The sequence below is a fragment of the Cladophialophora carrionii genome, assembly GCF_000365165.1.
Source record: "Cladophialophora carrionii CBS 160.54 unplaced genomic scaffold supercont1.6, whole genome shotgun sequence".
NCBI lineage: Eukaryota > Fungi > Ascomycota > Eurotiomycetes > Chaetothyriales > Herpotrichiellaceae > Cladophialophora > Cladophialophora carrionii.
The window spans coordinates 2,476,055-2,499,533 of NW_008481831.1; the positions used below are offsets into that span (position 1 = coordinate 2,476,055).

Below are 23,479 nucleotides of genomic sequence, written 5' to 3' on the forward strand. Positions count from 1 at the left end.
GCGAAGATAGACGGGCTGCATACACGAATCACATAGGAACATAGAGTAGAATATTTCCTTAATAGACCAGTATTAGGCGCAATTTTGTTTCTTGTGTCCTCATACTCTGAGGCTCGACGACTACGCCGACAAGGCTGAGGACAAGGCTGAGGACAAGGCTGGCACAAGACTTGTTCTCCGCATCCGATCAAACAAAGACCTTGAGTTTCCTCAGCGAACACACATACATATATTCTCGGAAACCCACCATGGGCAAAGGTTAGATCGCCGTCTACCGCTCGCTTCAGCATGCTGACGAGCTTTTCCAGGGACCGATAAACTCTACGTACGACTGGGCGCACTCATGCCAGATCTGGAAGGCCGTACTGACATTGCATAGATCACACACTCAGAATGGGCTTCCTCGGACGCCTACTCAGCCAGTGCAGGCGCCGGTGTACGCGCTGACACTAGCGGCCATGCCTCGTTCAAACGCCTACCCTACAACTTCTGCGCACTGAGCCTGCAGCCCTTCACGACTCCTGTTTGTACAGTCGAAGGCATAATATTCGACCACGAGAACATTCTGCGCTGGCTGCTGAAACATGACACGAATCCGACAAATGGCAAGCCGATGAAGCAGCAGGACCTCATCAAGCTCAACTTCGCCAAAAACGATGCGGGTGAATACGTGGACCCGGTTACTTTCAAAGTTTTTACAGACAACACCCATATCGTGGCCATCCGCCATGGCGATGTCGCGAACGTCTTCGCATATGACACGATCGAAAGGCTGAACATAAAACCCAAAATGTGGCGAGATCTGGTGTCGGACGACGAGTTTTCGCGCAAGGATATTATCACTCTACAAGACCCGCAGAACATAGAATCGCGCAATCTCAGCTCGTTTAAATACCTGAAGGATGGTGAAGATTCTGGTATCCGAAAAGAGGAAGCTTCGATAAATGCTGCAAGCCTGGGTGGTGCTGCAGACCTGAAAGTCATGAAGGCGAAGGAAGCCGTCGCAAAGGCAAGGGCTGAACGAGCAAATGCCCAGGCGCAGAAGACCTCAACACAGCAGTCGACCACCGCCAGCAAGAGACCAGCGTCTACAACACAAGCAGGGAAACCAGTGCCATACAATGCAACCAGGCACACAACTGGCCTAGCAGCTGCCTCCTTCACTTCGACAGGCATGACTGTCCATACCTCTAATGCTCTCGCGGCCATGACAGACGAAGAATACATCCTAAAACCCCGCCGAGTGAAGTCCAAAGGCTATATTCGATTGCAAACCACTCTCGGCCCACTAACCCTAGAACTCTACCCTGAGTACGCCCCCAAGGCTGTTTGGAACTTCCTCAGCCTGGCTAAGAAGGGATACTACAACGGAATTATCTTTCATCGCAGTATCCGTAACTTCATGATCCAAGGTGGCGACCCCACGGGCACAGGCAAAGGCGGACAAAGTATATGGGGTAAAAACTTCAACGACGAGCTGCAAGGACCACTGAAGCACGACAAGAGAGGTGTTCTGAGTATGGCAAACAAAGGCAAGAACACCAATAGCTCGCAGTTCTTCATCACCTACAGACCCGCGAGTCACCTCGATGGCAAACACACGATATTCGGCCGCGTGGTAGATGATACAGATGACGAGTCGATGGAAGTGCTGAAACGGCTCGAAAACGTGCCTGTCGACAGCAACGACCGGCCGAAGGAGGAGATCCAGATTGTCGAGGCCACCGTGCTGATTGACCCGTTTGAGGAGTTCTGGAAGCAGAAGAATGAGGCCGAGAAGCCGGGACAGGACGATGTAGATCAAGACCGCACCACATGGACGGGCAAGCGGATACGCAATGACGGCACTGTGGATGCCGGCGATGCAGGAGGAAAAGTCGGCAAATACCTGCAAGCATCTCTTGCAAGCCAGGGGGCTGGAGTTGAAGACGACGAGTTTGTCGAGTTTGTCGACGATGAACCGGAAGAGCCTGTTCGCAAAAAGGCGAAAGGCGGTGGCGGGTTCGGCAACTTCGACTCGTGGTGATACGAGGCAGGACAAGAATGTCACTGATCTCTGCGTCGACTGAGACCTTATGACACCTACAGACAACCTGCCTTCCTCCATGCAGACGATTCTCCTCCCTGCAGCTTCTTACAGATACCCTTGCGCGCTATGACACCTTACAAACCGAGGATCGGGTCCTCAACCCCTTCCTTTGGGCATTTACAGTTGTCTCTTTGGTGCGGTTGTCGGTTCACTTCGGCCAACGATCTATTTTCTCACCTTGTCTTTGTTGCAGACAGCCGATTTGCACCTCGATGCGTTGTTTGGAGCACGAGGTCTTGATTCCCTTTCTCTCTACGACGTCCGTGCTCACTCCATCTTTGTTTGTCCTTGCGCGGTTTATACTCGATATTGCCCATGACGAGTCAATCAATGGCTACACAAGACCGCAGGATTGTTTACTCACGTCAACTAAGGTACGCAATTTCCAACACATATATCCCTAAAAGCACTAATTGCATACTTGATGTCAGAGGCAGGTGACGTGCCCAGTCCGCTCAAATTGACGTTTGCCGTCGAGATTGAGCATCTTTTCGGCATCAAGCAGAACGAAGTCGCAGTCAAGCCGGAATACGCCTGGCTTCGTCCGGAAAACTGCGCAGTGGAAACAGACGGCGTCCTCATGTCACTTCCTGAGTGGTACCCCGAAAGCTACAACCCGGATGACAAGCAGCACCGCACAGAGCTGTACCTTGCAGGACTACGACAGGCTGCAAAGATCGTTCGGACGAATGCGGGACAAGACGCGCCTATGCTTGAAGTGAGGCTCTACTCGGATCCTGAAGATGTGTCGGATCAATATCTAAACTGGAAGCTAACGCTTGAGGACGCAGTGCCAGTCCCTACTAGTGCCGAGGAGCTGACGGAACACTCTAGATTCCAACAACAGATCAGGGTCACCGATTTCAATGACTGGCAATTGACTGGATTGGAGCTCATCTCACGGGCACTAAAAGTGCCCGAGCTTGACGCAGACGGCCTCCATTCGAACGGCCTGCAAGAGCTCCACGACCACCTAAATGCGATTCCGAAGCATTGCAATCTAGAGGCACCTTACTTTTTCACAACAGGTCCAGAGTTGGGTTCCGTCCACGTGCACGTTGGTGTGCAACCTAGCGCCGAATGTGAGCAGGAAGATCTTTCTACAGAGTTTCTCCAGCATCTTGCATTCATTTGCATGGTATTTGAAGACACCATCACGCTGCTGCATCATCCCGAAAGGCAAGGCTATCAGGGCACGAAAGCTTTCAAGTATGCCAAAAGCAACCGAACGGCGATCAAGGCGAGCGAGCACTCCTGCACGATAGCACCCCTGTTCTCATGTGAGGAGGCATTCCTTAAGATTTTTGAAGTGGACGTGATCCGCCTGGTCGGCCTTCTACAGTAAAATGGCATGACGAGCATCCCTAGTACGCAGTACAAAGTGCTGGATTGGACGACTCCCACAGGTGCCCTGGTGGTGCTGCGAAAGTCCTATGCAGGTGATATCTGTCTAGTGTATCGCTTTGCTGACTGCTATTTCTGACCCGGTCGCGCCGCCAAGTCGCTGAGGCTAGACTCTACTCTACCAATTTGGAGGCCTGCTACTCCAGAGAGGCCTTACCCGCGCGGAACACCTTGAGTACACCTTGACCAGAGCGTTCTCGATCGCTTACTTTGGCTTGTGAGTCGCCCAGCTCGACTGCGCCGCGAAGATTGGACAGTAGAGAGTACACGTATGGAGCACAGAAGAGCTCGTAAAGAAATACCTGGCATGGAGCGCTTAGCTGTATACAGATATAGCCCTTGTGATGCCCGGCACGACATGGATATTGATATGGATTGGTGGTAGTCCGCAATTCCTATCTTACACAACCCATCAAGCTGTCCAGTAACTAGCCGGTAACTAATTAACCCAAGGTGCGTCGCAAATCGTGATCCGCAGACGTTCCGGCTACAGCGCAATACGCGATCAGGTAACGGAGAAAAGGGGTTTTCCGGTTAAGAAGACATGCGGAGCCAGGCAGGTCCGAAGTTCGTACCTCGTATGTCCGCTGTCGTTGAAAGAGTCTCGGGAGGTACAGAAGTTCCTAGGGTCGAATCTCACGTGCAGGTCCAACCCCGGTCGAAGGAAGCGTGGAGTGGACGTCCTTTAGCCAGCTCCGAGCACAGTACGGAGTACTGGGTACTCGTACTGTATCGCGTGACACGTGGACGTGGATATGGATGTGCATTGTGGATGTCCGCGTCGCTAACTGCGCTCTCCGTTCGTGCCCGCCAGAACAACCGCTGCTCGAGCTCGGCGTAACAAACGACGGCTCTTTTTGGTCTGCTGAGGGGCTTCTACAATACACCGTCCAGACCTCAATGACAACCCCCCGGCCACACCCTCTCGTGTCATCATGTTGGCGCTACAGCATCTCTGGGCCCGCCTGCGCGCTGCACCATCGCAGCCCTTCGCACGAGCGATGGCAACGGTAGCGGGCACATCCATCGCGGCAGTCTCGCTGTGGACTCTGATTGCACATAACTTCGTCACCTACGGGGTAGGTGCTGGCGCGTGCCCCCGCGTGCCTCGCCGAGACATTGGTATTACATTGATGCTCATTTTTGATTCATAGCCCTCCGAAGGTCCGTCGATGTACCCGACCATCCCCAGCCATCGATCCTACAACATCTTGTCGCGACGGCACAAGCACGGCAGGAATATCCAGGTGGGCGACATCATCGTGTATCAGAGTCCCATGTTTCAGGGCCGCAGGGCGTGCAAACGCGTCATTGGTATGCCGGGCGACTACGTCGTGCGCGATCCCAGCCTCTCTCCGACTGTCGGCGATGCTCGCATTCCTGGGTTATACGAAGGCGCCTCAGATGGCGTCCGCGAAGAGCCTGTCATGGTACAAGTTCCTGAGGGGCATGTTTGGGTCGCTGGAGACAATCTGTCGTATAGCAGGGACTCTCGATTTCACGGTCCTGTGCCGATGGCATTGATCCAGGGCAAGACGTTGTATGTTGGGGATGGTTGGTTCAATTGGACGTCATTGCGCAAACCACAGCTACAACCAGCGATGCTGGCGGACGAGAAAATGGGCATGGAGGTCTCCCTGCCCGGTTGAGCGAGGTCGACACTAGAATTGCGGCCACAAAATGCCCTGGCAAACGATTCGAGCAAATCGACACTGATATTGTACACCACGGGCAAACGCCCAGCTATCTTAACCTCTCATCCTCGAGGTGTCCCGCCGCTGGTACGGCAGAGGCTCAACCTTCTTCCTCTTGAGCTCCACATCTGCTCCTTCAATGCCTGCCCTCTCCATGACCGCGGCGGTACTGTCGTCCCACTGCGTCCGGAACAGGGAAGCGCTTATGGGGCTGAGCATATGGCGGCTCATCATACTTCGGACCGTGAACCCATCCCGTTGGATCTTCTTCTTGGCAATCTCAAGGTCAATGGGGATGTTGTCCTTGTGTTGTAAGATAACGATCGACAGCCGATGGTACGGGCTCCCCTTTTGTGCGTAGGGTGGCATCCACGGCAGAAGGACCTGAGATTCTGATGAAAGGGTTCCCAGGTCGACGATTGGTTGGGTCGGGGAGATGACAATGTTGGATGCTAGAAAGTGGCATCGGAAGTCGAAGCCGTCGGTTTCCACGTTGGGCACATCTGGATCGACAACAGCAATCGTGATCATTTTCTCGCCTCGCTCGTAGGATTGTAGAGTCAGGCGACAGGGATTTTCGCTGATGTGGGACTCGACGAATTCTCCAGGTTGGACCACCCTATTGCCAAACACAATCTTCACGTCGAGGATAGGATCCACGTTTGGAATCACGTCGGGCACAACCTTCATCTGTGTAATTCGCTGAACTAGAACCTTCCGAGGGTATTCGCGCCATTTCCTGTCCGCCAAGAATCGGTAGATGGGTTTGTTCAAGTCACCTGTTGTCTGTCAGCGCCCGTGTACCCGGAGTGTATTGGGTTTCGGCGCACCTTGGCCGTCTTCAAACCTCCTCTTGACATTGGGGTCATTGATATCGGCCAAAATCTTGAGCTTCTCCAGCTCCTGGGTCATGCTCCTCAATCTCCTTTGCTTGTACGCATCTCCACCCGGGAAGGTGCTCGGATCGACCTCCTGCAACCGAGCAATGCGCGCTCTTTCCGTCTCGATCTTCTTGAGCTTCTCCGCTCTGTCGGCGATCAGGATCTTTCGGGCTTCCTGGAAGCACTGGTATGGCAATTCATCGAAAGGGATGCCTGGCGAGTGGGCGAGAGCAGCGCGGCGTCTTCGTGAGCCGATTGGGAATTTGCCTTCTCTGATGAGCTTCCGCTCAAGCCGAGGAACATGCACGGTGGCCGGATCGGGACTGTGGTAATAGGAGGATTTCTGAACTTGGACTTCCTGATAAGTCGCGCTGGTGGTTGAGAAGGGCCGCAAGGCAGCTCGTGGAGAACATGCCTCTATGTTGAGCAATCTCAGGGAGTGCAACACCAAGGCACTGGGCGCCCTCGAAGGAGCCATGTTCAGAGTGTCGTGTCAGGCAAACACGTGTAATGCCGCGACATTCAACAAGCTGCAACCAAAACCAAAAATTGTCGAAGCAATTGATTATCCTCCGGCGAAGTATACACCCACGCCCGCACGAATCACGTGCACTATAGTCCTGTGCCTGTCGCTATTGTGATCCTTGTTGCCGGCCCTTGCCCGCAGTCTGTAGACTGATTCGCCCGGCAGGGCTGGTCCATCACTAAGCAGTTTGCTAAGCATCAACACGCCAACCACCCACCAATCTCACGGCGCCCGGCCTCCAGCCCTACGCCGAATCGACTATATTGGTAAAAGGCTCTCATGGTTCTTTCCAAAGCAACCAGCCAGTTCAAATATAGGACCCTCGATGGGAGACACAGTAGATCCGGATTACTCACTTCAGGGGGGAACATCGGCTTCTCCACCAATGAGATCATGTGTTTTGGTTGCTGGTTCGGAGAACAGCTTTCAGTTGATGGCTTGTAACTCGTACGAGTTGACGCATTAATACCGGACTCAACAACAAGGCGGTGCCGCCGCCGTAGGATCTTGTCCTCAGCCACTTTCACCATGAGACCTCTCCTGATGTAAACTTCGACTACGTCTTCATTGCTTGACTTTTGAACTTCCTCTCTCCCCGGCCCTCGTTGTCAAGAACGCGACGATGTCAGACGCCGACCGGGCACACTCAGATCCGGCAACACCCGGGGCGGAGGATGGCAAAACTGCCACGACCCGGGCTGGCGACAGTAATGTCGAGGTCGAAGATACAAAGCCCCCAAACGCTGGGTTCCTGAGGAAGATACAGAAGAAGCTCAATCTGGACCTGCCGACATTACTGCTGATGCTCAAGTGAGTTAGTTGGTGTACGTGGACACAGTCGCATGCTGGAGCTAACTCGATCTCAGAGGTGCTTTGCCTCCAGCAATTGCTCTGGCAGCGTGAGTCACCCAGTCCTTCTCACGCTGGGATGCTTACGTTCTGTAGCTATCAGAGCGACCGCTGGGCGAAGACATATTCGACGTTGGGATACCTGATCGCGATAACGTCGTTCTTGTCACTGCCAATTCTTCCACGGGCGAAATTCATCCAGTCTATGATCCTTTCATGTATAACAATTTGCTTTGCTGCGGCAACGGCTCTGCTCTCGATACGATGCGCCGTGGCCGCACATCAACCCATCCTCTTGACTCCCGCGTCGACGACGACAGGCTCATCTGGCAGCAAACAAACCCTGCAATACAGCGGCGCAGCTAATGTGACGGCATGCGCCTTCTTGTTCTTCTGGCTGTACTTGGCAAACACAATTCGAGCCGCCCGGCCGCAGCTTTTCATCGTCTCGATTCAGTTCACCATTTTTGTGGTCGTCGCCCACACATATGCATCCACTTTTCCAACGATGGAAGCTGGAATGAATTTCGTCGATAGACTATTGAAGGTTTTCCTGACGGGATACGCATTGGCTTCGGGTGTTTCGTTGTGCATCATCCCCATCTCTTCGAGAAAGATCGCTCAGAAGCAGGCGGCCGGCCTCCTCGATATGATGAAAGCTTCACTGTCAATCCACATCGCATATCTCCACGGCATCACTACGTCTCAAACCGGTAGTCCGGGACTTTTGGACGAGAAAGGAAATCCTTTACCGCTGGACCGCAACCCAGAAGCGCGGGTGTCAATGAGAGCGGCCGAAGAAGCGGCTCAGAATTTGAAAGTGACAATACAGAAAGCGTCCCAACTATTTGGCCAGCTGAAACTAGAGATTGGTTTTGCCAAGAAAGAAGTCGGATGGGGCAAACTACAACCAGACGATTTCCGCCAAATCTGGGAACGGCTACAGCACATTCTGCTTCCAGTCGCGGGTCTGTCCACGTTCATTGACATCCTGCAGTCCGTTAAGCGACACAAAGCTGAAAGCGAAAACTTGATCTCTGATCTGGACGCAGTCGAAGCCATCCGGAAGCTCGAGGCAGAGGAATGGCACGAAGTAATTGTCATGTCTCGTGTCCCCTTTCTGAAAATGAAGGCGACTCTCGTGGATGGCTTGACCCACGTTGCTTATGTGCTTGAGTTGGTGCCGCAGCCAAAAACGACCAGCAAGGACATTGAGAACTCCGCCGACTCGGCTCCAAACCCTGGCCAGCCAGCGTTTGCACAGTACTTGAAGGACCAAATAGAGATCTTCCAAGACCACCGCCGGGAGACCATGCGGGCGTGGTGCGAAAGAAAAGGCATCGAAGTGCCAACGAAGTTCTGGGAAGATACGTCTGCGCAGTACAAATTCAGCGATGCGACCTCGGTGCACGAAACGGTTCGACAAAAGCAGAACCATCAGCAGCTGTATCTCATCCTTTACCTCGAGTACCTGCTTTTGTCTGTCTGCCAATCAGTCCTGGATTTTGTACTGTTCGCCGACTCGAAAGTACAAGATGGCACGATGAGCAAGAACAGGCTGATACTTCCCGGTTGGAGACGCATCCACAAATTGATGCAGAACGCCTTCAAGCAGATAGACGCGAGCGAAGGTCTCCAAGATGGACCAGCCTCGGGCATTTACATTTGGCTGGGTGATGCTCTACAAAAGCACAAAGACCCCGAGCATCTACCACCGACGAATCTCTATCAGAGAATAACCAACAAGCTGAGAGCGATACCCAAGTTCCTGGCGTCCGATGCCTCACACTTCGGCTTCCGAGCAGCAACCGCCAGCATCAGCATTGCCATAATTGGCTATATACGGCAGACACACACCTTCTATCTGGCCCAGCGTGGTATCTGGGCAGTTGTTATGGTGGCTATCAGCATGGGTGCTCATGCTGGAGCCGGCGTCCAAGGGTTCGTCCTGCGGATACTCGGTACTGCAATCGCAGCGGTCATCTCAATCACAATCTGGTACATGTGCGATCAAAAACCAGCGGCAATCATCCCGCTGATCTACCTTGTCTTCGTATGTGGGATCTATGTCATCCTAAAGCACCCCAAACACCTCATCACGGCAGTCATCTCCATGGTGACGACCATCCTGATTGTTGGCTATGAACTCCAGGACAAGAAAGTCGGCACCCAAATCCTCACCAGCAACGGCCAGAAATACTACCATATCTACATCCTCGCGCCATATCGGCTTGCCACCGTCATCATTGGTCTAGGAGTCGCATTCTTCTGGACGTATTTTCCCTACCCCATCACCACGCATGCAACCCTGCGCAAGGATCTAGGCGACACACTCTATCTCTTGGCAAACTACTACTCGTGCACCCACTCCACGGTCGAAACCCGGCTACGCACAACTCCCTGCCTGGTCAAGGACAAGCGCGCCGACCCTATGCGTCCATTGGACAAAGCCCGCCAGCGCGTCTTCGACAAACTCCTCGTCATGCTCAATCGCCTGCGCGAACACAGCACCTTCCTAAAATACGAGCCCACGTTCGGGGGGAAATTTCCCAAGCAAACATACGACGAGTTGATCGTCCATATGCAATCCCTGTTCAACTACATGGCCCTAACGGCGTACTCGTCCCACACATTCCAATCCTCCGGCCCGGAATCCGACTGGCTCAAGGACTTCCGCCGCCTCACCGCCCGCTCACGCCTCACCTCCCCGGAACTCACCAGCACGCTGTGCCTCGCGAGCGCGAGTGTCACGAACTCACAACCCCTCCCGCCGTACATCACGGTCCCGCACCCGATCGACATTGCCGACCAACTCGCGGCCATCGATCCCGCGATCCTCAGCATCACGCACATCAAGGAACCCTGCTACGCGGCGTTTGCGGTGCTGGAGATCGCGAGCATCTTGATCATGCAGGAGATGACCGCCGTGCTGAGTAAAGTGCGAGACCTGGTCGGCGAGGTCGACTTCAGCGTCCATTTCGGTGGCGCGCCCCACAGCGGGAGTACCTTGGCAGGCACAGGCACGTCAAGCGACAGTGACTTGGATATGAGACGCGAGGGAAGTCCACAACATTCGTCTTCGAATCCGCATCCACATCCACATCTAGCTCCCCATCGACGTGAAAACAGGGTGGACGACTCCGAGGGTAGCAAGGGCAAGGTCGATTGAAGGCTCCAACGACCCCGGGGGGGAGACGGGGGGCTTTGAGTTGCTGCGGGCGGTGCGGTTTCTTCCACTTTAAGATGAGATGTATCATGTTTAAGGACTTAAAGACTGCATCGACGATGTGTGTAGAAACATATATATGCCTAATTTCTCACCTAGCGGCCCCAGAGCGAGAATTCAGAGAGCGGAGAAGCAGCCATGCATGGTCTGTGGAAGAGATCACAACAAGGCTACGGAGGGGCGGAATGGTAATACTGTAGCAGCAAGATAGATCACAATGCGATATGACAGGGAGGGCGCTCGGACTGCGGTTAACTTCTCATCCTGATGTACTGTACTGACCGTCGATCAGACTCGGCGTCCCAACTCTGTTATACATACATACATATATATACTGTGGATTGATAATATCTGATTTACAGTCGCTCGAGGGGCCGCCACCGCTCCCGACCGCAGCATTTTGGGTATACCTTACGTTGCCTTGCCCGACCGTGCCCTTCGCCCTGGGTATCTCTGAAGAAACATGAATACCTAACCAATAGAGGATATGTAAGCGATGAACCAATTTTTGCCAATCCTCGAAACTGTAGCATACGCCTCGCTAAATAGAGCAGAGTAGTTGGGACCCTTTTATTGTCCGCACAACCAGGAAATGATTTTCTCGTCCGTCCAAAATTTCGAGTTCAGAGACTAGCTGAACATACTGTCAAAGTCGTCCACGTTGATGTTGTCGAGGTTGTCCATGTTCATCATGCCGTCGCCGTCGAGGTTGATGTTGTCGCCGAAACTCATGTCATTAGCATTGAGGAAGTCGTCAAATTCATTGGGTCCCAGTTGTGGCAGGCTGAAGTCATTCAAGTTGGCAGGCGGCGGCGGCGGCGGCTGCTGCTGCTGTTGTTGTTGCTGTAGCTGTTGACCAGCCGAAATATCATTTTGACTGGCCTCACCTGCCAGATCATTTCCAGGAGGCACCCCGTTATTCGTAGGCCCGGGCATGCCGAAACCGCCATCGTCGCCAGTCTGATTTGCGTAGGACTCCAAACCGGGCAGGAGAGAGTTTAACGAGCTGTCTTGCAGATTGAGATTGTCACTGTCGCCGCCGTAGCCGTCACCGCCAAAGTTGTCCAGATCGAAGGTCATGTCGTTGCCTCCACTATCCATCATCTCTGCTGATGGTTCACCGAACATAGATTCAAAGTTGAATGCCTCAGTTCCAGAAGCTGGGGTATCTTGTGGTGTTGGTTTGGGAAAGTCGTCCGTGGTTGTCTGTGTCATTGTGCGCTCGGGAGGTTCCAAGGGTTCAGGTGGCTTTGGTTGCCCGTGTGATTTGGTAGCGGGTGGTGTAGGGGGTTGAGGTGGTTTGACGTCTGTAGTCACCGACACCTTGGGCTTGTCTGGTGGTTTTGCTGTCGCAGGCTTGTCTCTCGGTTGCTGCGCGGGTTGAGCGGTGGGCTTGCTGGGCGCGACAGCAGGCTGCGGAGCGGGTTTCTGGACAGGAGATGGCTGCTGCGGGTTTGGCTGCGGCGGCGGCGGTGGCACAGCTTCCTCTGGTTCTTGTGTCTTGACGCGCTTGGGGGCATTCTCTCCCTCTGCGTGTTGCGCCTTGTCCTGGACCTCTTGCACCTCGTCTCGCTTTCTTTTGGCGCTTGACGCGCTGTCATCTCTTGCTTTGGCCTCGCGACGGGCCCTGTTTGCAGCGAGTTGGCGCTCAAGGTACCATTTGGCATTCAGGATCTGGATTTCGCAGTCGTCGAGCGCATCGTGGAATTTCTTTGCGGTTTCGGCCAGAACCGCTTTTGTCGCTGGCGCAAAGTTCACAGGGTCTTTCATGACATAGGCGATGCGAGCGACGGAGCCCATGAACATTGCTTCGACCGTCTTCACCGGATCGTAGGGAGGTTTACTGGCGGCCATCGAGGAGTGGAAGAGCTCGTATCCGCTTGGGCGAGAGCGAGTTGGAGGACGATGGGAGAAGTGCCGTCAACTCCTGAAGGTATGCAGGGGCTGAGCAATAACGGTCAGAGGGACCAGATAGCGAGAGTCTTCATCCTTCACGCGTGAATAACAATACCGGTACTGGATAGCAAACGACTTTCACGTCAACAGCGGTTTGCGCAAAAGGCTGTCTGGCGGGTCAGCAGCCCACGCGATTCTCGACGTTTTGACTCGGCAGGTGCAGCCCAAGCGACGCAAGAGACCCTCCGACACCAGCCATGCGCGGCTCGAAGCCCTAAACGGGGGCGTGGGCGAACTTTGTTCTTGCCGTGGAGCTAAAGCACACCTAAATTCCGCGACAGGCAGTCGGGTTCAAGCTTTGCAGGCCTAAAGAAGCCACGCCGGGAGGAAAGCACCCCTAGCCGGGAGTGCCCAGGCGTGCCGGGATTCTGCGATAGGCGCCGCACTCCGCACCCTGTCAGCAGGCAGCCCACTCCACGTTCATGCGGCTGCTGAGTAGAAAGCAGCTTCTTCACCACCTCGTCACGCTCGTCCTTCAACCATCGAAATTCGAGTATCTCTTGTTCCATCTCCTCTTCCATTACTGCGTTGTCGTTGTTCCTTATCGTCTCTCTCGTACGTCGATTGGAATTTCTGTGCATTGCAAGCTGGGCGTTGGGAAAAGAACTCGAGCGATTCCCTATCTCTCCTTTTCCTTGACATCTCTCAGTGCTCTCTGCCTGCTGTGTTGGCTGGTCTCGTTCTGTTCTGCTGCTATCCCACAATCCTCAGCTGCGGCCGGCCTGTCACTCACCTTGTCTCGGCGCGACCTTTCTGGCGGCCATCTTACCTATCACGCGAACGAGTCCTACCTCTCCTCATTCTCTCTCTCCCACTTCAACGATATTCCTGGTTGGCTTGTCACCTTGATAGCGATTCTTGTCGACGTCTTTCAGCGAAATTTCCTTACCTCTCTCCCCACGACCCGAAGCCGACCCACTCCATCACCATTGTCTCCCCGCAATATCCGGACGAGGGACTGATCGATCGCGAGATAAAAAGAATTCACTCGAGCTCCTACCTGCGACACCAGACCTGCAATACTTGTCGTTCTATTCGAATCGCATTTGCTGTGCGGCGCACTAGTCGTTTCTAGCTTCAGTTGGATCGCTGCACGAGCTTCTCATCTCTTCAACATGGCAGAAAACGTTCCTCCTACGACCTTGTCCCCTCCACCTTCGACGTCCGGTGTCCCGGGCTACGATGCTGCGAGCGGCAGCAATGGCCGTCCGGCCGCTGGTATGGGACCTCCCACGCTCCCTCCCATGGTCATCCCGCAGAACAACAACAACGTCGCGGCTCCTGTTACACCTGGCAGCGCCCTGTCGCCTTCGTCCGGTGGAGTGGTCCGTAGAGCGGCCCCCGAACCGAACAAGAGGGCATTGTACGTGGGCGGACTCGACCCTCGAGTCACCGAGGACGTTCTCAAACAAATCTTTGAGACTACAGGCCATGTGGTCAGCGTCAAGATTATCCCTGACAAGAATGTGAGTATGTCGGACCTGGTATGAAATTGTTCTGACTAACAACTCCAGCAGTTTAGTTCAAAGGGCTTCAATTATGGTTTCGTCGAATACGATGACCCTGGTGCCGCTGAGCGAGCCATGACGACGCTGAACGGCCGGAGAGTCCATCAGGCTGAGATCCGCGTCAACTGGGCTTACCAATCCAACACTGCGACCAAAGAAGACACCTCCAACCACTTCCACATCTTCGTTGGTGACCTCAGCAACGAAGTCAATGACGAAGTCTTGCTGCAAGCCTTCTCCGCCTTTGGCACTGTCTCCGAAGCTCGCGTCATGTGGGACATGAAGACCGGCAGATCGCGGGGCTATGGCTTTGTTGCTTATCGTGATCGGTCTGAGGCTGAGAAGGCCTTAGCTTCCATGGATGGCGAGTGGTTAGGAAGTCGTGCAATCCGCTGTAACTGGGCAAACCAAAAAGGACAACCTTCTATCTCTCAACAACAAGCGATGGCGGCCATGGGAATGACTCCTACAACACCGTTCGGCCACCATCACTTCCCCACCCAGGGTATCCAATCCTACGAGATGGTCGTCAACCAAACGCCTACCTGGCAAACGACCTGCTACGTCGGGAATCTCACCCCCTACACGACGCAAGCAGATCTTATTCCACTGTTCCAGAACTTTGGCTATGTGGTGGAAACCAGATTCCAATCTGATCGAGGATTTGCTTTCATTAAGATGGATTCGCACGAGAATGCTGCCATGGCGATCTGCCAGCTGTCGGGATACAATGTCAATGGCAGGCCTCTGAAGTGCTCGGTAAGCTCGACGACCGCCCTTTCTCTGCTCCGTTTCTAACAGAATCAGTGGGGCAAGGATCGTCCTCCGACTGGGCAATTTGACACCTACTCCCCTCAAACCCCCATTGGTTCTGCGTCTACCCCTGGCGGCTATAACCCAGCGTCGCCGTACTACCCACAATACCCTGGTCCCGGCCCAATCACGCCTCAAGGTACGTTCCAAGCTGCCACACGCGATGAACATGACTGACCAGAGTTTAGGCCCTAGTCCTGGTGGCCGCCCAGGATGGGAATCCAACCACCTCGCCAGTCCATATACCGCGTCGCCGCACTCGGCATACGGTCAGGCCCCACCATCTGCTGGGAGCTACGGACGAGGTCAAGCCGCACCCGGTGCAATGTATCAGCAACCGCCGCCATCCTTCAACAACAACTATCCTGCCTATCAAGGATAGCTGACGGGAGCATTAGGTATTCTCAGACATGGCGTCCGAATCCGGGATATGCGGCTCTTCTACCAGCACGGTATCCAACGATGACTATTTCGCCTTTATGAGCTTCCGGCGCTAGGGTGTGCGGCTCTTTCACCACCGGTTTCAGCTCTGCCCACCTGCTCAATTTCGGATGAGACGTCTTGTTGCTGGAACGGGAATGAGCCAACTGAAGTTGCAAGTTCTCACGAGGAGCACCGGTAGAGGTCTGAGTCTTGGTTTATGGGGCAACTGTTGGAACTCAAGGGCAGTTACTTGGAACAATGTCTTACGGTATTGGATCTAAAGCGATAGCAGGGTCATGGACATTTCAAGCAGGACGCAACCTCATCCGAGCACTAATTGATCACGATTGTAGTTGATTAAACTCAGCCATGAGCAGGATACCCCCAAAAGTACCTTGGACATTGACATAGCGACATTACGTCAAAACTAATGATCATCCATTCTGGCGTGATTTAATGTTCTCTCTTATGGTACAAGGAAGCAGTGATACCGGAGGAGAAGTGGACAGAGATCTCAGCCTTGTGCACCGCGCTGCAGCCTTGCCGGTGGAGCCGCACTGCGGTCATGCATGCGGCTCGAACGCGTTCTTTTGTTGCCTCACGCGTCGCCGTCTTCACTCACTTTCGCTTGAGCGCGGGACAAAATGTGTTGTAGATGACTGACGTTGGACGTCCCTTCCTATCCCGCACTCCATTTTCTTGCCCTCTTGCTGTCGCACCTACCGTTCATGCGCCTTTGCCCTCTTAAATTCCTGCTGCGCCCCTCGACCTGCGCGTCGAGATCTCCGAAGTCGTTCTCCCATCCCATTATGCTTGGTCGAGCAGCCCATCGACATGCTTCGACGACCGCCGGCGACAAGAAGCAATCGACGCTGCTCTCCAACTCTTCTGCAACCAACATTCCACCGGCAAACAGTCGAAAGCGAAAGCTCGATCGAAGCATGAGTACCACCAGCAGTTTAGGATCCCTCCATCAGCAGTCGTGGCCCGATGAGAATACGGAACCTGCCTTTGTCGACCTCACAAACTCGTCCGAGAAGCACTCAGATATACATTATCCTATACTCAAGCCTCTGGATGCGGAATCCTATCCTTCCCTGCCGCCTGTCCCTAAACATTCACCAGCAGAGCCAGCCAGTAGCGCGCCGGTAGCGTGGTCTTCGTCGCCAGCCGAGCACTTCGAGAATCCTAAGATCAGCATCTCTTCGAGGGATCCCCCGTCCCCGGCCCCATTGAGACCAGCCAAAAGACGAGTTCTCCCGGCATCTTTCACCTCCAAACCTGCATTTGCACCTCGAAATGATCTCCATGGCGAGTTGGGCAGAGACCACAAATCGGAAAGAGCGGCAGCGCTTAAGCAGCATCAAGGCGGCGTCGGTCGCGAGAAGGCATCTCAGGCCATGTCAGATATGCTAGAGGCATCCTCGTTCACCCACCAACGCATGGCAGCATCACTTTCACGGAGCTCTTCTGAACGACCTCCGGGACCGCTTACGAAGCAGATCGGGACACCGGCGGCGGAGACTGAAAAAGTGCCAGATGTATTTTTGAGCGACGAGCAAAAGGCGGTAATGAAAGCGGTCATGGAAGAAGGCAAAAGTGTGTTTTTCACAGGCTCCGCTGGTACGGGCAAGTCAGTCCTTATGAAGGCTATCATTGCCCAGTTAAGGCATAAGTACAGAGCATCTCCCGATCGATATGCTGTTACCGCCTCGACGGGTCTGGCATCCTGTATCCTGGAAGGTCAGACGCTGCATAGCTGGTCTGGCATTGGCCTAGGAAAAGAACCCGCGCCCGAACTCGTCAAGAAGGTCAAACGAAATCAGAAGTCCAGACAGAGATGGCTCCGGACCAAGGTGCTCATCATTGATGAAGTGTCTATGGTCGACGGACAGCTGTTTGACAAGCTTGAGCAGGTGGCTCGCACAATTCGAAACAATGGTCGTCCTTTTGGTGGCATTCAGCTAGTTGTCACCGGTGACTTTTTCCAGCTCCCGCCTGTGCCGGAGAAAAATGCGACAGCCAAGTTTGTCTTCGAGGCTGTCACCTGGAACACGTGCATTCAACATACGATCTTGTTGACCCATGTCTTCCGCCAAAAGGACGAGCAGTTTGCGAGCATGTTGAATGAAATGCGGCTGGGTAAAATGAGTCCAGCCACCGTGCGGGAGTTCAAGGCCCTTTCTAGGCCACTGAAAGTCGTTGATGAGCTGGAGGCGACCGAACTGTAAGTGTTTCGATTCTAAAGACGGTCCTCAAACCTGACTTTTCCAGATACCCACGCCGTGAGGAAGTTGAGAATGCCAACACAAACCGAATGCGAAAGCTGTCTGGCCAAGTCATGACGTTCACTGCCGTGGATTCAGGCAACGCTGAGCCTAATACGCGAAAGGCGCTGCTCAGCAACTTTATCGCTCCCGAGGTTCTTGAGCTCAAAAAGGGTGCACAAGTGATGCTGATTAAAAACATCGATGGCCAACTGGTCAACGGCTCTCTTGGAATCGTGCAGTCTTTTATGGACGAGGGCACCTTCTTCACTTACAAGGACGATGAGCCTACCTTCCTTCTGGCACAAGAGGGCGGCGAGGACGACGATGAGGAGAAGAAAGCTGCACGCGAGAAGATTCGGGAAGCGAGGTTGAAGAACTCGGCCACCGGCGAGACTAGAAGGCTTTGGCCGATGGTGAGATTCAACCTGCCCGACGGCACATCGCGAAGTATGCTTTGCGCTCCTGATGAGTGGAAGACGGAGGCTCAAAATGGTGAGGTCCTGGCGAAACGAGTTCAGGTACCTCTGATCCTGGCCTGGGCTCTATCGATCCACAAGGCGCAGGGGCAGACTCTCAGCAGGGTGAAGGTGGACCTCGGCAAAGTGTTCGAGAAAGGTCAGGCCTACGTTGCCTTGAGTCGAGCGAGGACCAAGGAGGGTCTCCAGGTTTTGCGGTTTGACGAGCGAAAAGTGATGGTGCATCAAAAGGTGCTGGAGTTCTATGCTAAGTTGGCCGGTCATGAGACCTTGAACAAGCAGCAAGCCAAGAAGGAAGTGAAAAAGGACTTCTTCGCCGATGAAGATGACTTTGAGGATGACTTCTCCATTGAGGACATGCTCGAGGCGGAGAAGATGTTGAAAGCTGGTGCTGGATTCTGAGAATTTCGGCAAGACTAAGCAGAGACTATGCAGCCGAGAGTGTCCTGATCAGAAGCTATCTGCTCGATTAGCGAGGTCCAAAGTTGACACTATGAAGACAATGATAATAGATGTAGAGCAATATGCCCAACACGGAGAGCAAGCAGATCACAGCCTGAGTTAGCATCTACATGTCAATAGACCCGTGCTGCACCGGCAGCCCCTTCAGAACTGAGCGGGAATCTGTTTCAAGACACTCGGGAATTAATGGCTGCCTTTGAACTTGACTTCACTACGCTTTGGCCATGGCATGGCGCCTCGGGGATCCAAGGGAGGTTCCCGAGGTTCCTTAGTGTATCGCTGTCGTCGGCACACCACGGAGCGACGGAGAGCTGGCCTCGTCGTCAATCGCTTGCCCTTCGTTCGTCATTCCCTTCCATTCGTTTGAGCTATGGATTCAATACAACTTTGGTTCGTGCCCGAGTGGTGTTTTTGGGGGGTAAGAGGAGGAGGGGTTTCTTGTCTCCTGAAGATTGTCGGGAAAGGGATGTCAGCCAGAGGATCGTGAAGATCGTCATTCGACAAGTCGTTACAGGGCTGATGGCTGTACAAGTAAGTGAACATGTCACGCGACTTTTGCAGACATCCTCATGGTCCCTCTCTCCCCTCGTCACAGCCAACCCTCTCGTAAATACCGACTGGCGCCATGATGGGGTCAACCATCCAGGTACTCCGTTCGACTGTTGGAATATTGCAACATAGACTGACCAATGGAGAGGCAGGGCAGTGCCTACAAACATCAAGCATAACAACCCATTTCTTCTCTGGTGCGCTGACTAGGTTCGCCGCGGTCGTGATAATGTCAAGGCTTGATAGCTCTAACGGAAATATACCTGCCCTCACCCCAATGCAGGTACGACTCGACCCCAGCCATGAGGTTTGTGAAGCGCGTGTGCAACCCAAAGACCCGCAAGATCCTATACGGGATGTACCCAATGACGCCGAACAGGCGCCATAACGGCGCGACCTCGTCGGTAAGATCGTCCAGCTGGACGTCTTTGAAGCCAACTTGTTCCAGCATTCCAATCAGGACACCTTCCTCGAGCGTGTTTTGACAATGTGAGAGGCGGAGCACATCCTGTAATAGCTCGGAATTCCGGTTAAAGTCGGCTTCGTTCTGCACGAGTACACCACCGGGGCGAAGCAAGCGATAGAAATTCTGCAACACTTTCAGAGGGTCGTCTGCGTGCACGAAAGTCTCCATCGTGTAGATCCCGTCGAAAGAGCCATCGTCAAAATCCGTGAGATTGTGGTAGTCTCCTAGTCGGACGGAGATATTGTCCTGGAGCCCCCGGGCCTTTACATTGCGACGAGCGTCCTCGACATGGAGCGGTGTGATATCGACGGCTTCAACTGTCAGCCCTTTCTCCGCCATGCGCATGGCCACGTATCCGGATCCTGCACCGGCGTCTAGAACGCGGGATCCAGGCTTGAGATCCAGCCGTGCGAAGAGGTAATCTTCCATAGCTCGCTGTGCTTTGCCGACCGGGAAGGGCCACAACTGGCCCTTTGGGTACAGTCCACAGTGCCGTGTATTTCCCAGTAGGAGCCAGTATCCCAAGCGTGACTCGAGGCTTGTGTAGTATTCTTGTACAGAAGGGTTGTGAGTTCCATTGTTGGCAATCGCAGCTGTGAGATCCGTGTGTCAGTTGTGGGCCAGGACAGACGAAGAGGACTTGAATGTACCGAACAGTGCTACGGTGAAAGCGGCCACCAGGGTGAGGACGTACTGGTAGTGGCGCTTGGAGGGGTGTGGCGGCGGCTCTATTTTCATTCGTTAGCAGCTGATGTATTTCGTACACGCACTAGTTGATCGGAGAGAGGCACTTGCCTGGCATGCTTTTCGACGTCTACCACAAATCCCAATTCTATCTATTGTCGTGGCAGCGATAGAACAGGCAGCCTTTGACGAGAAAATCGAGTCTCCAAAGCATTTATCTTCAACTTTTCTTTCTGGAGGAGTTGATGGCAGTGACAAGGGAGTGAATTCCTGGTCCCTTTGACTGACAAGTCAACTGTGGACACAGATCACTCCGTCGTCTTCAGCATTCTTGCCATAATTAGCTATGAACACATAACAACAGTTGTCTCTTTCCTCACATTCCGGCCACTCCATCCAGACTGCGGCCCATGGCTTCCGACTTCATCGGCTACACCATTCTGGTGACACTGCAAAACCCCCCGAATGCGCAGATCCAAGGTGTCGTTGCCGACGTCGTCAATCAGAAGCTCTTTCTGCAGAATGGTACGTCTTCGTTCGCGGTGACGAGCCCGTGCTGACTCGGTATAGTCCTCCTTCTGTGGAACGGCCGGCGACTCACTTCGTACGCGATCGATTCCTCCGCAATTGCAGACCTTGAAGTCTCGCCAACCCAGCGAAGTCCTTTTGAAGAGCAGGAAACGCTCACACCGGTCGCCGCTACTTCAAACGTCGCTCCGATACACCCTGCGCCTCACCCACCACAGAATGCGCCGACATTCATCGACCCCGCTATTGTCAGTTACGCAAAGCCGCCCGCAAAAGTTCCCACGGTACCTGCTCCGACCTCCCTTGTGCAGCCAGTCTCTCCGATCATGATCGCCGACGGTGTTGTCAGCAACTCTTCTCAAGCACGGCCGCGAAACGGCAATATGGGTAATAGCTCAGTCTCCAGTATTGCGACTGCGGTGCCTACAAAAGCCGAGAAGAGAAATACCCCAGCTAGTGCGACTCTCACCGAGCCATTTGATGCGTTGAATTTGGGAAGTGAGGTTGCCCAGGCCACGCCGGTGTCACTTGCCAATAAGGAAAACAATGCTCACACGATCCCGTCGCGAACTGGGCCTGGAATCATCGACATGAAGGACATCAACAGCCCATTGAAGAATCAAAAGAAGACTGGGAAAGGCAAGGGCTGGCGTCAAACACCGCTGATAGAAGAGGTCCCAAGGCAGCCCAAGAAGAAGGCCCAGAGAGGTCGGAAAGTGGCGGAAGACCTCAATGGGTGGGCTACGGAAGATGCTACAGACATTCAAGACATGGGCGACTTTGACTTCGAATCCAACCTCTCGAAATTTGACAAGAGACGAGTTTTCGATGATATCCGGCAAGCAGATACCACGGCGGAGGCAGACAGACTGGTGAGCTTTAATCGGCGAGCGCGGCCTGGAACTAATGGTGGGCGCAATCTTCATTATACTGAGAATGTCCTTGATGCGCCCGATGGGAAGGACAGAGATCGATGGAAGAGTGAGGCCGGTGAGACCGAAGACGATTTGCTCGACCACGACGGCCACTACAGTAGTGGCAGGGGCTCAAGACGAGCCGCCTCCCGGAGGCCGTTACAGTCCAGGAAGGGCAGTGTCATTCCTTCCCTGTTGGAGCGAACCGAGTCACCCCGACCTCTGACTAGGTTGCAAACGTCGTCACCCTTGAATGGATCAGTTTCTGGCATCCGCGCGTCTTTCAAGCTCCAGAACAACAAGCCTTGTCATTGTTTGTCGCCTCTGCAGATGCTGGAGATCGAGCAGCTGTGCACTTCTGAGATGGGCCTTACCGAAGACATGCTCTCTGAAAACGCCGGCCGAAGCATAGCTATGGCTGTGCTGAAGCTACCCGACATCAGGAGCGTGGTGTTTTTGATCGGCAACCACAAGTCCGGTGCTCGAGCCATTGCGGCAGCCAGGCATCTACGAAATCGGCGACTCCGGGTCACTATTGTTGTTCTTGGAGGCGAGCGGGAGGAGATGCTGCTTGAGACCATGAAGAAACAACTGGCCATCTACAAGAAGGGCCAAGGCTATGTCGACCGCTGGGACGAATATCAGGCCAAGTCCAATGCCGGAGGCCCAGCTCCTGACGTGATCGTGGACGTTCTCCTCGGTGTGCATGTCACTTTCGAAGAACTCCGCACCGACGATCAAGCAACCGTGTTGGAGATGATCCGCTGGGCAAATCGCAGCTCTCTCGTTGTCTCCATCGACGTACCCAGCGGGTTGTCCGCAACTACAGGCCTTCTCACCGAGGTCGACGGCCAATTCCTTGTTATGAACAGCAAGCACATTGTTAGTCTGGGGGCACCGAAGGCGGGCCTTCTCCATGCCATGGCCATTGATGGTCTGGCCGAGCCGCCGTGGCAGGTCTGGGTTGTCGATATCGGAATTTCAGCCGCCGCGTGGCAGAAGCATGGTTCGAGAAGGAAGCACGGTGTGGACTTTGGCCCAGAGTGGGTTGTCCCAGTCAAGTTCGTGCTGGGCGCGTAGGCGTGATGTGCTTCATCCGGCCGCACTCCTCGCACCCAAGAGAAGTGTGGTATTGAGGTGGAATCATTTGTAACCTTATTGAATTTCTGCTGCGTTCAAGCGACGAGGAAAAGCAGGCTGTAAAATGTTCTATTCATGCATTCTTTGCACTGGGGGTTGTGCTGTTTCCTATGACTTGCGCACTGCGCTATGTCTGCACGTTTCGTATTCGATGCCTCCGACATTGCATCGGCCCTGTGCTGCTATTTCTTATGGTTTCATAGGACGATTGAATATGCAGCTCGCGTGACCCAGATCAACAAGCAACTGTAGCCAATCACACAGGACGGAGCACGCAATTTCTACGATGCAGCTCTTCCCTCTTGCAGTACTCCGGACTTGGCCTGTTTTACGGCATCTCAAGGATTAATGTCCTCAGGGCAGAACATAGCGGATGCTGGTGCCGATGCAGTCCGACAATGCTGCGATTATGGTGGACTTTCGGTGCGGTGTTCCTCGTCATCGTCTTCTCTGTATCCCAAGCCACCTCCGAAACTTTCCATCCCGCCAGGCTTGGGAAGGCCACAGGTACTTGTTCCACTTGCCTTTCTACGTACATCACGCTCACTTGGTCCAGCATTCTGTCACAAAGGCTGGTGCCACGGGGAGAACATAAATACCGGGTCGCCAACATGGAAGATT

At 53.8% G+C, this 23,479-nt stretch overlaps 10 protein-coding genes across 10 annotated transcripts; 7 read left to right on the forward strand and 3 right to left on the reverse strand.

The window, feature by feature from the left end:
• Positions 1–248: 248 nt before the first annotated feature.
• G647_07862 (uncharacterized protein) lies at positions 249–2,026 on the forward strand (the record flags this gene model as incomplete). The annotated part of the gene is made up of 2 exons (XM_008732174.1): positions 249–258; positions 393–2,026. The coding sequence occupies 2 exons, from the start codon at positions 249–251 to the stop codon at positions 2,024–2,026; spliced, it is 1,644 nt and encodes a 547-aa protein (XP_008730396.1).
• Positions 2,027–2,513: 487 nt separating this feature from the next.
• Positions 2,514–3,434, forward strand: G647_07863 (uncharacterized protein; the record flags this gene model as incomplete). The annotated part of the gene is made up of 1 exon (XM_008732175.1): positions 2,514–3,434. One exon carries the CDS (start codon positions 2,514–2,516, stop codon positions 3,432–3,434), a length of 921 nt encoding a protein of 306 aa, XP_008730397.1.
• Positions 3,435–4,428: 994 nt separating this feature from the next.
• G647_07864 (signal peptidase I) lies at positions 4,429–5,142 on the forward strand (the record flags this gene model as incomplete). Its single annotated transcript, XM_008732176.1, has 2 exons — positions 4,429–4,572; positions 4,648–5,142. The coding sequence occupies 2 exons, from the start codon at positions 4,429–4,431 to the stop codon at positions 5,140–5,142; spliced, it is 639 nt and encodes a 212-aa protein (XP_008730398.1).
• A 99-nt stretch (positions 5,143–5,241) lies between these two features.
• Positions 5,242–6,546, reverse strand: G647_07865 (uncharacterized protein; the record flags this gene model as incomplete). Its single annotated transcript, XM_008732177.1, has 2 exons — positions 5,242–5,966; positions 6,018–6,546. The coding sequence occupies 2 exons, from the start codon at positions 6,544–6,546 to the stop codon at positions 5,242–5,244; spliced, it is 1,254 nt and encodes a 417-aa protein (XP_008730399.1).
• Positions 6,547–7,216: 670 nt separating this feature from the next.
• G647_07866 (uncharacterized protein) lies at positions 7,217–10,612 on the forward strand (the record flags this gene model as incomplete). Its single annotated transcript, XM_008732178.1, has 3 exons — positions 7,217–7,404; positions 7,461–7,493; positions 7,540–10,612. The coding sequence occupies 3 exons, from the start codon at positions 7,217–7,219 to the stop codon at positions 10,610–10,612; spliced, it is 3,294 nt and encodes a 1,097-aa protein (XP_008730400.1).
• Positions 10,613–11,299: 687 nt separating this feature from the next.
• On the reverse strand, positions 11,300–12,523 carry G647_07867 (uncharacterized protein; the record flags this gene model as incomplete). Its single annotated transcript, XM_008732179.1, has 1 exon — positions 11,300–12,523. The coding sequence occupies one exon, from the start codon at positions 12,521–12,523 to the stop codon at positions 11,300–11,302; it is 1,224 nt and encodes a 407-aa protein (XP_008730401.1).
• A 1,217-nt stretch (positions 12,524–13,740) lies between these two features.
• On the forward strand, positions 13,741–15,328 carry G647_07868 (uncharacterized protein; the record flags this gene model as incomplete). The annotated part of the gene is made up of 4 exons (XM_008732180.1): positions 13,741–14,091; positions 14,140–14,892; positions 14,941–15,085; positions 15,135–15,328. 4 exons carry the CDS (start codon positions 13,741–13,743, stop codon positions 15,326–15,328), a joined length of 1,443 nt encoding a protein of 480 aa, XP_008730402.1.
• Positions 15,329–16,178: 850 nt separating this feature from the next.
• On the forward strand, positions 16,179–18,517 carry G647_07869 (uncharacterized protein; the record flags this gene model as incomplete). The annotated part of the gene is made up of 2 exons (XM_008732181.1): positions 16,179–17,596; positions 17,644–18,517. 2 exons carry the CDS (start codon positions 16,179–16,181, stop codon positions 18,515–18,517), a joined length of 2,292 nt encoding a protein of 763 aa, XP_008730403.1.
• Positions 18,518–19,358: 841 nt separating this feature from the next.
• On the reverse strand, positions 19,359–20,330 carry G647_07870 (uncharacterized protein; the record flags this gene model as incomplete). Its single annotated transcript, XM_008732182.1, has 2 exons — positions 19,359–20,185; positions 20,243–20,330. The coding sequence occupies 2 exons, from the start codon at positions 20,328–20,330 to the stop codon at positions 19,359–19,361; spliced, it is 915 nt and encodes a 304-aa protein (XP_008730404.1).
• A 356-nt stretch (positions 20,331–20,686) lies between these two features.
• On the forward strand, positions 20,687–22,798 carry G647_07871 (YjeF family domain-containing protein; the record flags this gene model as incomplete). The annotated part of the gene is made up of 2 exons (XM_008732183.1): positions 20,687–20,801; positions 20,847–22,798. 2 exons carry the CDS (start codon positions 20,687–20,689, stop codon positions 22,796–22,798), a joined length of 2,067 nt encoding a protein of 688 aa, XP_008730405.1.
• Between the last annotated feature and the right edge of the window lie 681 nt (positions 22,799–23,479).